Source organism: Bombina bombina, chromosome 4, assembly GCF_027579735.1.
Source record: "Bombina bombina isolate aBomBom1 chromosome 4, aBomBom1.pri, whole genome shotgun sequence".
NCBI classification, from domain to species: Eukaryota; Metazoa; Chordata; class Amphibia; order Anura; family Bombinatoridae; genus Bombina; species Bombina bombina.
In genome coordinates this window covers 155,229,971-155,244,138 of record NC_069502.1, presented here as the reverse complement: position 1 = coordinate 155,244,138, position 14,168 = coordinate 155,229,971, and the positions used below count along the sequence as shown (strand labels likewise).

The 14,168-nt window shown below is 43.2% G+C and overlaps 1 protein-coding gene across 3 annotated transcripts in view; it reads right to left on the bottom strand.

The window, feature by feature from the left end:
- The window catches only part of NBAS (NBAS subunit of NRZ tethering complex), a 1,903,611-nt gene that overhangs the window by 1,373,288 nt on the left and 516,155 nt on the right, over window positions 1-14,168 (bottom strand). For all 3 annotated transcript variants that reach the window (XM_053709663.1, XM_053709664.1, XM_053709665.1), the window contains exon 17: window positions 7,016-7,167. In XM_053709663.1, coding sequence (XP_053565638.1) covers window positions 7,016-7,167 — 152 coding nt within the window. The remainder of the gene's footprint in view (window positions 1-7,015; window positions 7,168-14,168) is intronic.

Below are 14,168 nucleotides of genomic sequence, written 5' to 3'. Positions count from 1 at the left end.
AACCTACAGGAAAAATAGACTCCCCTTTAATTTAATCACATAGTTTAACTATACTTTGAAAACTTTTTGAAGTAAAACATTATAAACTTAAAAAGACATGAAACCTCAAAAAAATGATTTCATGATTCAGATTTAAAAAAAAAAAACAGAATTTATGCTTACCTGATAAATTACTTTCTCCAACGGTGTGTCCGGTCCACGGCGTCATCCTTACTTGTGGGATATTCTCTTCCCCAACAGGAAATGGCAAAGAGCCCAGCAAAGCTGGTCATATGATCCCTCCTAGGCTCCGCCTACCCCAGTCATTCGACCGACGTACAGGAGGAAATATGCATAGGAGAAATCACATGATACCGTGGTGACTGTAGTTAGAGAAAATAATTCATCAGACCTGATTAAAAAAACCAGGGCGGGCCGTGGACCGGACACACCGTTGGAGAAAGTAATTTATCAGGTAAGCATAAATTCTGTTTTCTCCAACATAGGTGTGTCCGGTCCACGGCGTCATCCTTACTTGTGGGAACCAATACCAAAGCTTTAGGACACGGATGAAGGGAGGGAGCAAATCAGGTCACCTAAATGGAAGGCACCACGGCTTGCAAAACCTTTCTCCCAAAAATAGCCTCTGAAGAAGCAAAAGTATCAAATTTGTAAAATTTGGCAAAAGTGTGCAGTGAAGACCAAGTCGCTGCCTTACATATCTGGTCAACAGAAGCCTCGTTCTTGAAGGCCCATGTGGAAGCGACAGCCCTAGTGGAGTGAGCTGTGATTCTTTCAGGAGGCTGCCGTCCGGCAGTCTCATAAGCCAAACGGATAATGCTTTTAAGCCAAAAAGAAAGAGAGGTAGAAGTTGCTTTTTGACCTCTCCTTTTACCAGAATAAACAACAAACAAAGAAGAAGTTTGTCTGAAATCTTTAGTGGCCTCTAAATAGAATTTTAGAGCACGGACTACGTCCAAATTGTGTAACAAACGTTCCTTCTTTGAAACTGGATTCGGACACAAAGAAGGTACAACTATCTCCTGGTTAATATTCTTGTTGGAAACAACTTTCGGAAGAAAACCAGGCTTAGTACGCAAAACCACCTTATCTGCATGGAACACCAGATAGGGCGGAGAACACTGCAGAGCAGATAACTCAGAAACTCTTCTAGCAGAAGAAATTGTAACCAAAAACAAAACTTTCCAAGATAATAACTTAATATCTACGGAATGTAAGGGTTCAAACGGAACCCCTTGAAGAACTGAAAGAACTAGATTAAGACTCCAGGGAGGAGTCAAAGGTCTGTAAACAGGCTTGATTCTAACCAGAGCCTGAACAAACGCTTGAACGTCTGGCACAGCTGCTAGCCTTTTGTGAAGTAAAACAGATAACGCAGAAATCTGTCCCTTCAGAGAACTTGCAGATAATCCCTTCTCCAAACCTTCTTGTAGAAAGGATAAAATCCTAGGAATTTTTATCTTGCTCCATGGGAATCCTTTAGATTCACACCAACAGATATATTTTTTCCATATCTTATGGTAAATTTTTCTAGTTACAGGTTTTCTAGCCTGAATCAGAGTATCTATTACAGAATCTGAAAACCCACGCTTTGATAAAATCAAGCGTTCAATCTCCAAGCAGTCAGTTGGAGAGAAACCAGATTTGGATGTTCGAATGGACCTTGAACAAGAAGGTCCTGTCTCAAAGGTAGCTTCCATGGTGGAGCCGATGACATATTCACCAGGTCTGCATACCAAGTCCTGCGTGGCCACGCAGGAGCTATCAAGATCACCGAAGCCCTCTCCTGGTTGATCCTGGCTACCAGCCTGGGAATGAGAGGAAACGGTGGGAATACATAAGCTAGGTTGAAGGTCCAAGGTGCTACTAGTGCATCTACTAGAGTCGCCTTGGGATCCCTGGATCTGGACCCGTAACAAGGAACCTTGAAGTTCTGACGAGAGGCCATCAGATCCATGTCTGGAATGCCCCATAATTGAGTTATTTGGGCAAAGATTTCCGGGTGGAGTTCCCACTCCCCCGGATGGAATGTCTGACGACTCAGAAAATCCGCTTCCCAATTTTCCACTCCTGGGATGTGGATTGCAGACAAGTGGCAGGAGTGATCCTCCGCCCATTGAATTATCTTGGTCACTTCCTCCATCGCCAGGGAACTCCTTGTTCCCCCCTGATGGTTGATATATGCAACTGTCGTCATGTTGTCTGATTGAAACCTTATGAATTTGGCCTTTGCTAGATGAGGCCAAGCTTTGAGAGCATTGAATATCGCTCTCAGTTCCAGAATGTTTATCGGGAGAAGAGATTCTTCCCGAGACCATAGACCCTGAGCTTTCAGGGGTTCCCAGACCGCGCCCCAGCCCACCAGACTGGCGTCGGTCGTGACAATGACCCACTCTGGTCTGCGGAAGCTCATTCCCTGTGACAGGTTGTCCAGGATTAGCCACCAACGGAGTGAATCTCTGGTCCTTTGATCTACTTGAATCGTCGGAGACAAGTCTGTATAATCCCCATTCCACTGTCTGAGCATGCACAGTTGTAATGGTCTTAGATGAATTCGTGCAAAAGGAACTATGTCCATTGCTGCAACCATCAATCCTATTACTTCCATGCACTGCGCTATGGAAGGACGAAGAACAGAATGAAGAACTTGACAAGAGCTTAGAAGTTTTGATTTTCTGACCTCTGTCAGAAAAATCCTCATTTCTAAGGAGTCTATTATTGTTCCCAAGAAGGGAACTCTTGTTGACGGGGAAAGAGAACTTTTTTCTATGTTCACTTTCCATCCGTGAGATCTGAGAAAGGCTAGGACGATGTCCGTATGAGCCTTTGCTTTTGACAGAGACGACGCTTGAATCAGGATGTCGTCCAAGTACGGTACTACTGCAATGCCCCTTGGTCTTAGAACCGCTAGAAGGGACCCTAGTACCTTTGTGAAAATTCTCGGAGCAGTGGCTAATCCGAATGGAAGTGCCACAAACTGGTAATGCTTGTCCAGAAAAGTGAACCTTAGGAACTGATGATGTTCCTTGTGGATAGGAATATGTAGGTACGCATCCTTTAAATCCACCGTGGTCATAAATTGACCTTCCTGGATGGTAGGAAGGATCGTTCGAATGGTTTCCATTTTGAACGATGGAACCCTGAGAAATTTGTTTAGGATTTTGAGATCTAGAATTGGTCTGAATGTTCCCTCTTTTTTGGGAACTATGAACAGGTTGGAATAAAATCCCATTCCTTGTTCTCCTATTGGAACTGGATGAATTACTCCCATCTTTAACAGGTCTTCTACACAATGTAAGAATGCCTGTCTTTTTATTTGGTTTGAAGATAATTGAGACCTGTGGAACCTTCCCCTTGGGGGTAGATCCTTGAATTCCAGGAGATAACCTTGAGAAACTATTTCTAGTGCCCAAGGATCCTGAACATCTCTTGCCCAGGCCTGAGCAAAGAGAGAAAGTCTGCCCCCCACCAGATCCGGTCCCGGATCGGGGGCCATCCCTTCATGCTGTTTTGGTAGCAGTGGCAGGCTTCTTGGCCTGCTTACCCTTGTTCCAGCCTTGCATCGGTCTCCAGGCTGGTTTGGGTTGAGAAGTATTACCCTCTTGCTTAGAGGATGTAGAAGTAGAGGTTGGTCCGTTTCTGCGAAAGGGACGAAAATTAGGCTTATTTCTAGCCTTAAAAGACCTATCCTGAGGAAGGGCGTGGCCCTTTCCCCCGGTGATGTCTGAAATAAATCAGATCAGGACCAAACAGTGTTTTGCCCTTGAAAGGGATGTTAAGCAATTTTGTCTTGGAAGACACATCCGCTGACCAAGACTTTAGCCAGAGCGCTCTGCGCGCCACGATAGCAAACCCTGAATTTTTCGCCGCTAATCTAGCTAATTGCAAAGCGGCATCTAGAATAAAAGAGTTAGCCAATTTAAGTGCTTGAACTCTGTCCATAACCTCCTCATACGAAGATTCTTTATTGAGCGACTTTTCTAGTTCTTCGAACCAGAGACACGCTGCCGTAGTGACAGGAACAATGCATGAAATTGGTTGTAGAAGGTAACCTTGCTGAACAAACATCTTTTTAAGCAAACCCTCTAATTTTTTATCCATAGGATCTTTGAAAGCACAACTATCTTCTATGGGAATAGTAGTGCGTTTGTTTAGAGTAGAGACCGCCCCCTCGACCTTAGGGACTGTCTGCCATAAGTCCTTTCTGGGGTCGACTATAGGAAATAATTTCTTAAATATAGGGGGAGGAACAAAAGGTATGCCGGGCCTTTCCCATTCCTTATTTACTATGTCCGCCACCCGCTTGGGTATAGGAAAAACATCGGGGGGCACCGGAACCTCTAGGAACTTGTCCATCTTACATAATTTCTCTGGAATGACCAAATTGTCACAATCATCCAGAGTAGATAATACCTCCTTAAGCAGTGCGCGGAGATGTTCTAATTTAAATTTAAATGTTACAACATCAGGTTCAGCTTGTTGAGAAATTTTTCCTGAATCTGAAATTTCTCCCTCAGACAAAACCTCCCTCCTGGCCCCTTCAGATTGGTGTGAGGGTATGTCAGAAACGTTATCATCAGCGTCCTCTTGCTCTTCAGTGTTTAAAACAGAGCAATCGCGCTTTCTTTGATAAGTAGGCATTTTAGATAAAATATTTGCAATAGAATTATCCATAACAGCCGTTAATTGTTGCATAGTAATAAGTATTGGCGCACTAGATGTACTAGGGGCCTCTTGTGTGGGCAAAACTGGTGTAGACACAGAAGGGGGTGATGCAGTACCATGCTTACTCCCCTCATCTGAAGAATCATCTTGGGCACTATTATTATCTGTGGCATCATTGTCCCTACTTTGTTTGGACACTATGTCACAATTATCACATATATTTAAATGGGGAGACACATTGGCTTTCATACATATAGAACATCGCTTATCTGATGGTTCAGACATGTTAAACAGGCATAAACTTTTCAACAAAGCACAAAAAACGTTTTAAAATAAAACCGTTACTGTCACTTTAAATTTTAAACAGAACACACTTTATTACTGAATATGCGAAAAAGCATGAAGCAATTGTTCAAAATTCACCACAGTGTCTTAAAGCCTTAAAGGTATTGCACACCAAATTTGAAAGCTTTAACCCTTAAAATAACGGAACCGGAGCCATTTTTACATTTAACCCCTATACAGTCCCAGGTATCTGCTTTGCTGAGACCCAACCAAGCCCAGGGGGGAATATGATACCAAATGACGCCTTCTATAAGCTTTTTCAGTGGTTCTTAGCTCCTCACACATGCATCTGCATGCCTTGCCTTCCAAAAACAACTGCGCATTAGTGGCGCGAAAATGAGGCTCTGCCTATGACTAGAGAAGGCCCCCATCTGAAAAAGGTGTCCATACAGTGCCTGCCGTTTTTTAACAACAATCCCCAAGATTATAATAACTATAAAGAGTTATAATCTGTCAAATATGCTTAGCAAAGTAATCGTTTTAGCCCAGAAAAATGTCTACCAGTTTTATAAGCCCTTATAAAGCCTTTTATTCTTTTGCTTAATCTAAGAAAATGGCTTACCGGTCCCCATAGGGAAAATGACAGCCTTCCAGCATTACAAAGTCTTGTTAGAAATGTGGCCAGTCATACCTCAGGCAGAAAAAGTCTGCCAACTGCTTCCCCCAACTGAAGTTACTTCATCTCAACAGTCCTGTGTGGAAACAGCAATCGATTTTAGTAACGTTTGCTAAAATCATCTTCCTCTTACAAACAGAAATCTTCTTCCCTTTTCTGTTTCAGAGTAAATAGTACATACCAGCACTATTTTAAAATAACAAACACTTGATTGAAGAATAAAAACTACATTTAAACACCAAAAAACTCTTAGCCATCTCCGTGGAGATGTTGCCTGTGCAACGGCAAAGAGAATGACTGGGGTAGGCGGAGCCTAGGAGGGATCATATGACCAGCTTTGCTGGGCTCTTTTGCCATTTCCTGTTGGGGAAGAGAATATCCCACAAGTAAGGATGACGCCGTGGACCGGACACACCTATGTTGGAGAAATTCAATTTACTAATATCCTTTTTTGAAAAGCACAAGTGTAGTACTGTGCACGTAGCTGGAGCATATGGCAGCAATTTTGCAAAAATGGATCTAGTGATCAAAATAATTTTTGCATAACTGCTGTCAGATTGTAATCTATGTAACTAGGTATTCTCTTTAGCCAAGGATACCATGAGAATGAAGTAAGTTGGATGTTAAAAACAAATTGTAAGCTTTTTGTAATAAATGTATGCTCTATCTGAATCATAAAACAGAAAAGACCGACAATAACTGTGGTGTGCGTGATCCCTGGTTACTAAACAGCTTCTGCAATACAGCACAGTGTTATTGCAGCTTTATCTAGCAGCTAAGGAGTTAAATCTCACTATCGCACAGTGAAATGGCAGTTGGCATCCTTATTTAGGCACAGACTTAACGAAAGCAGTTGCATATATTATGCATTAAGCTCGCTCTTAAAGTGGCTATCAGAAAGCAACAGGGGAGCGGAGCTGCGGCTTAGACGAGGTTGGGAATGTGCCACTATAATGATAATACATTGCTCTGAATCAAAAAGCTCAAGAGACTGTATATTATTACACAACATTCTAGTGAAGTGTCCTAATTATCATAACCATCAGATAGGAAAAGGATAATTAGGACGGGTGAGATGGAAGATTGGTAAATGAATTACGCATGCATTACCATGTTAAGGAAAAAGGCACTTCACTGTATGGTTCTGGGCTGGTGTCATTAATCAGTAGATGGGATTCAGAGTGAGCTGTAGGATATGCAAATTCTCCGGCAACACCACCAGCCCAGAGCTTCCTGTTTTTCTCAGTAGATTTGTCAGGAAAGTAACTGAATTGACACATCAAGCGTTACAATAAACAGTAGTTAAAGTCTTATCAAACATCTGTACACAAAGAAAGAGAAAAGCAGGTAAAACAAGCATTTAAATGTAGCAAATTATTAATGACAAACCTTCCACCATCTTCTCCATTTCCTATTGCAACAAGAGCCTCGAGGTCTGTGCCCTTCAGGCCAAACATAAGCAGTTCTGTAGCAGCATCAACATTTTCCGGGACTCTCTCTAAACATTCGTGTAGAACCCATGACCTCTTCTTAATTTTGCTCTAAGGTAAATCAATTAATACGTGTTTATTATACAACTAAATTGGCTTCTTACTTTAACCCTTTACATGAATTAAAGGAACATTGTACAATAACATTTTCTCCCCTTTAATGTGACCCAAAGGTCCATTTTACCTGATGGAGTGTATTTAATTGCCTGCAAATCGCTACTTTACCTTTATTATGTTAAATGGCTACTTTTTCCTGTTGTATCTACACCTATACTGAAAATATGATTAACAAACATTTTCTCAGTAGAAAATGTATGTAAACAGGAGACAATAACTAATCAATCTCCCAGAGGGGGTATGAGAAATACATTTTGTATCTGAAATAGCTGGTTGTGCTCATTCAACACCATTTTAGAGGTTTATTTAGGGTGCTGTCTCTATCTTAATAAAATGTGTAAGGTGGGACGACTAATCGGTAAATACTATAGATAATGGCACAAAAGACTTGTGTACATATCCCATTGTTTTGAAGATTACATGAAATAAAAATACTTGCAATAAACTTTAAACTAACCGATCTTCTCATGATTTCTTAATTTGTCTACAGTATATATAGCCCTTTAAGATTGGTCTGGATAGAAAACTAAGGGCATGAGACATTACATTTTGATATAGGTATAAGACTCCTCTTTCTCTGCCTCTGAAAATGTTACATTACAAGGACAAGAAGGGGGAGAAGTCTAGGTGAAGGTTACAGAGAGACATGTTATGAATATAACAAAGACAAGGAAAGAGGCGCCGTATGTGTGAATCAATAATCAGCTGGGTATAAGAACATGGAAAACACAGGGTACTCACATGGTGTAAAGGCACCCACTTGTGCCAATAGAGGCGGGCTGGTTTGTAGCAGCAGACCAGCTAGCTGGACTAGGGCAATGTACTGGATACACCGGTGCGGTTACCCCCAGATGGATGGCTGGGCTCAGGTGCTGCTTCACTCCCAAGGATAACAACCAGAGAAATACAAGGGAGGTTCCCAAGGTAGCGTATATTAAATGTAGGTTTGCCCCCCACCCCCGGAGAATTGGGCGGGAGCAGTGGACTCTCCTCCCACAGATGGAAATGAAATTATCAGGTAAGCATAATTTGTGTTTTCCATTTTAATGGGAGGAGAGTCCACTGCTTCATTCATTACTTGTGGGTACAAATACCCAAGCTCTAGAGTACACTGATTGAAGAAAACAGGAGGGTAAAAGGAGGCGGACTCTATACTGAGGGCACCACAGCCTACAGAACCATTCCCAAAAGCTGCTTCCGCTGAAGCAAAAACATCAAATTTGTAAAATGTTGCAAAAGAATGTAAAGAGGACCAAGTAGTGGCCTTACAAATCTGCTCCATAGAAGCCTCGTTCTTAAAGGACCAAGAAGAGGCCAGAGCTCTAGTTGAATGAGCCATAATCGTCAAAGGAGGCTTATGTCCCGCTGTCTCATGCGAAACGGAGAACACTCCTCAGCCAAAAAGATAAGAAAGTCGAAGAGGCCCTCTGACCCACACGCTTCCCGGAAAAATAACAAACAGAGAAAGAAGTTTGTCTAAATTCCTATGTGGCCTGAAGATAGGACTTCAAGGCACAAACCACACCCTGAATTACGTTGAAAGGAACCACAATCTCTTGATTGATGTTGCGAATTGACACAACCTAGGAAGAAAAACTAACTTGGTTCGAAGAACAACCTTATTAGCATGGAAAGCCAGATAAGGAGGGACACATTGCAAGGCAGATACTCTGCGCGCAGAAGCAATATAGCCCATAGAAAAGGAACTTTCCAAGACAGTAGTTTAATGTCAACTGCATGCATAGGCTCCAACGGAGCCCGTGCAAAACTTAAAGAACAAGATTCAAACTCCAAGGAGGAGCAATAGATCTAAACACAGATCTGATCCTAGCAGAGCCTTAACAAGTAACACAGACAGGACCGAAATCTGTCCCCTCAGGGGACTTGTAGAAAAGCCCTTTTCCAGGTCATCCTGGAGAACAGAATAAGTAGGTCCTCCACACCTTATGATAGATGCGATGAGCAACTAGCTACAAGCTTGAATGAAAGTAAAAATAACACTCTCAGAAAACCCTCTGTTGGCTAGAACTAAGCGTTCAATCTCCACGCAGTCAGCCTCAGAGATCTAGACAGATGAACAAAGAGACCTTGGTCAGCAGATCCCTGCAACAAGGTAGCTTCCACAGAGGAGATAACGACATCCCCACTAGTCCGCGAACCATATCCCTCGCGGCCAAGACGGAGCAATCAGTATCACTGTCGCCTGCTTGATTCAAGCCACTACACTAGGAAGTAGAGGTAACGGCTGTAAAAGATAAATTAGATTGAACCTCCAAGGCACTGCTAATGCATCTGTTAGCTCCGCCTGAGGATCCCTGTACCTCGACCCATATCCGGGTAACTTGGTAATGAGACGTCATAAGATCTTCCTCTTGCAACTCTCCCTAAACACTCGGGATGGAGAGACCAATCCCCCAGATTAAAGTATCCGCTTCCCAGTTATCCACACCTGGAATGTGGATCACTGACAGCGAACAAATGTGGGTCCCCCGCCCATTCCAGAATCCAAGATACTTCCCTCATAGATAGGGAGCTTCTCGTCCCCCCCTGATGGTTGAAGTAATCCACCGAGGATATATTGTCTGATTGGAATCTGATAAACTGCAGAGGCCAAGACTTCAGAGCATTGTATATTGCCCGAAGATCCAAAATGTGACCGGGAAGGAGCTTTTCCTCCAGATTCCGTAGGCCCTGCGCCTTCTTGGCACCCCAAAACAGCTCCCCATCCTGACAGACTCGCAACCATAGTCACAATCACCCTGGATGGTCTTGCCCTTGGGACAAGTGATCCGGACAAAAACACCAAAAGAGTGATTCTCTCGATCGGTTGTCCAGAGAAATCTGTTGAGACAGATCCGAACGATCGCCGTTCCACTGCTTCAGCATGCGCAGTTGCAACAGTCTGAGGTGAAACCTGGCAAAGTGAATGATGTCCATGCTGGACACCATGAGACCAATCACCTCCATACACCGAGCCACAACATGAAGCTAGCCTGCAACATCTCATAGAAAAATAGAAACATAGAATTTGACGGTAGATAAGAACCAAAAAGGCCCATCAAGTCTACCCATATTACCTGTTACTTTTTCCTTAGGATAGCCTTATGCATGTCCCAGGCATTTTTAAATTCCTTTACAGTCTTTGTGTTTACCACCTCAAATGGAAGTTTATTCCATGAATCCACCACCCTTTCTGTAAAAAAATGCTTCCTCAAATTTCTCCTGAATCTACTACCCTCTAACTTTAGATTGTGACCCCTTGTTTTGGCATTTATTTTTTTGTGAAAAATGCTTTCAGCTTCTATTTTATTAAGTCCCTTAATATATTTGAAGGTTTCTATCATGTCACCTCTTACCCTGATATCCTCTAAACTATACATATTTAGATCATAGAGTCTTTCTTTGTACGTTTTATATTTTAGACCATGTACCATTTTAGTAGCCCTCCTTTGGACAGCTTCTAGTTTATTTATATCTTTCTGAAGATATGGTCTCCAGAACTGTACACAGTATTCCATATTTGGTAAAACTAATGATCTGTAAAGTGGCATAAGAACCTTGCTATTTCTGCTACTAAAACCTCTTCCAATGCAACCAAGCATTTGACTGGCCTTGCTGGCTGCACTGCGGCATTGTGTACCAAAGACAGAGTAGAGATTCCGAATGGTCCATTCTCCAAAAAACTTCTAGGAGAATGCAGCGTTAGCCGGGAATCAAACCTTGGTTAACTACTTGTTAGGCAACTATGCTCACCACTATACCAGCTAGACCAAACAGAAGATCAATAAACTCGAAGTGTTGGTCCAGGAACACAAACCTTAGGAACTGGAAGTGGTCCTTGAGAATTGGTACGTGAAGGGAGCATCCTTCAAATCTATCGTGGTCATGAACTGCCCTTCTCGAACAAGGGTAAGAAAGGACCTATTGTCTTCCTCCTGAGCGAGGGGACATTGAAAAACTTGTTTAAGCACTTCAGGTCCAAATCGGATGGAAAGTTCCCTCCTTCTTTGTAATCACGAAAAGGTTTGATTAGTATTGCAAACCTCTCACTGCGATAGGCATTGGGACAATAAGTCCTAAGAGGACAGATCCCGTACGCCCCCCAGAAAGGCTTCCCTCCTTTCTGATCAGGAAGACAGGAGAGAGAGGAGGAACTGCCCTTGGGTGGCTGAGACTTGAAACCTATCTTGTGACACTGAGCTATGAACTCCAGGACCCATAGATCCTGCACGTCCCTGAACCAAGCAAATGAAAAGATCGACAGTCTGCCCCTACACAATCCAGAAGAGGACTGGGAACCGCCCATTCACGCCCACTTAGACTCAGCAGACTTCTTGCTCCGCTTGGATTTATTGCAGGACTGAGCCGGCTTCCAAGAGCTCTTGGTTTGCTCAGGCTTAGCGGAGAACTGCTGACAAGGGCTTTATCAAAACGAAAAGAACGATAATGGTCTCTTAGACTAGCTCCTATTCTCTTGCGGGAGAAGGGCACCCTTGCCCCATGTGACCATGATGATAATTGAGTCCAGGCCTAGACCAAACAAAAACATTGCCTTAAAGGGGAGGGAAAGAAGTTTAGACTTAGAAGTCATATCCGCAGACCATGATCTCAGCTAGAGCCCGACGGGCCTGAACAGAAAGTTGAAGCCTTAGCATTTAGGCGAATAATCTGCCTAATAGCAACTCTCAAGGCTGTAAATCTTTCCTGAGTAACATTGAGGGGATCTCCCCACCCCGATCAAATATTATAAGAAGTCAAACCAGAAGGTAGTTTCTCCAGCAACCGCGGCAACAGCTGCCTCCGGTTAAACAAATATCCTGTATGATGAAAAAACTTTCGTAACAAAGTTCCCATCCTTTATCCATGGGCTCTTAAAACAAAGAGCTATCCTCAAACGAGACAATAATACTTTTAGCAAGGGTGAAGATAGCGCCATCCCCTTTTAGGGACAGAACCTCACAACTCCATTGAGAGTCCAGGACCAGGAACGATTTGTTAAAGGGAGAAGAGAGGAACAATCAGTCCCATTCCTTCTTAAAAATGTTCGCCATCTAACAGGAACAGGAAAGGATAAAGTACCATCCTGTCCTCAAACTCTATCCAATTTAGGAATCAAAGGTTCCTCAGGCAATTTGGCCACTGGAACCACTGGAACCACTGAACTCGCCAAAAAACTTCCTTTAGAAGAAAGCGCAAATTCCTAAAACTAAAGTCTGGTTCCTCTGCAGACGGAAGTTTAGAGGCAGCAGACTCAGAACCAGAATGTTCATACTCTGAAGTCTCAGAATGAACTTCATCCTCTGATAACCCTAACAGTTAAATCCAATAAATTGTCTGATGTACTCTGGGAAGGAGTGCAATATTTAACCTTTCGTTTGCGCTTAGCAGGGCGAGGTAAAGCATTAAAGGCCGCAGACACCGCCGTCTGAGCTGTGCAGTAACGTCAGGTGCAAAAATGGCCCCCTCCAGATGGAGGATCAGCAATGCTACGGGAAACTGCATGTGTAAAGAGATAAGCATGTAGGGTACGCACCTCACAGGACGACAGCTCCTCAGAGGTGTTACTAAGGTCTCCTCACATTATAAACAGTGCCCTCTAAGTAACAGAATCCTCCATCGCTAGTGCAATAACTGGAGAATTATAGAAATAAAACAATATTTTATAAAAAAAAACCCTGCACCTTTATATCCCAATGGCGGGGGCACTCACCACCTCCCATGACCCAGACAGTACAGAGAATTAGGACTCCTCTCTGATAGACACCCGGTCAGAAAAGAGGGAAAGAATCATATGGTGCACAATGCAGGACTGTCCCTGCTATGAGAAAAAGCACGCCAAGCTTGTAAGCTGCATGGTTCTCAAAGTAAAAAGTGAAACCTGTATATTCCATAACAGCCTATGAGCCCATAACAACTCACACATAAAAGTAGTATAAAATCAAATAAACATATAAGATTATTCCCCCCTGTTCAATAACCCCCCTCAGGAGATATTAACCCTTGATTCTATACAGATAAAAGGAGTCACACGGCGACCCTGTCTTCTAACGTTATCATACATGTATAAAAAGATTAAATAATCTTACCAGAACAGCCTTTCAAGTGTGACATGTTAGTAGCATCGCTCCTGACATGGACTTGAGGGCAGAAAGCAGGCAGCGAAACTCATCAACGCTGATTGCTTAAGGAGCTGTTAATCCGAGTCGGGATGGTTTCGCAGAAGAACTCTCCCTGCATCTCCGGATTCTAACTTTCCCCCATGCTCTCACTGAAAGGCTGACAGGCTACTTAAAACTCCAGTCCCAATGTGAAGAGTACTACCCTCCATAAGAGACTATACCGAATTCAAAGACCACCTCCTGCACGGGTACGAAAGTAACCCGATACAATCCCTTAAAAATAAAGGCTAAACTCCAGGCGGATCAATGAACCTCTGAAACAGAAGAACAAACAGGGAATCTGAAAAAACACATTCAAGGAGCCCACATTCAAGGAGCAAGGACTGCAGCCGGATTCAAACCGCAACCCTCCGCATGCTAGGCAGCTAAGGTAACCCTCAGGTTATGACAGCTAGCTGTCCCAAAAAGGACTGCTCGAGCCAGAACTAGCTAGGAAGGCCCTTTTCCAGATCATCCAGGAGGAAAATAAAGAAAAAACCCTTGGAATCTGATAGAGAGCCAGAGCGATCTAGCTTCTCCCAGCAAAGGGTGGTTCACCACACCTATGATAGATGACGAGGGACCAACTATTTGCTGACGGGAAGGACCGTAACCTTTCAGAAAACCCCTCTCTTGGCTAAGACCAAGCGACCTCTCGCAATCCGCCTCAAAGGAAAAAGATTCCATGACGTAAAAAAATGCCCTGACCCAACAGATCCCTGCAACAAGGGCCATGGAGGCGTAGCCACTAAACCGCAATACGAACTCGCGGACATA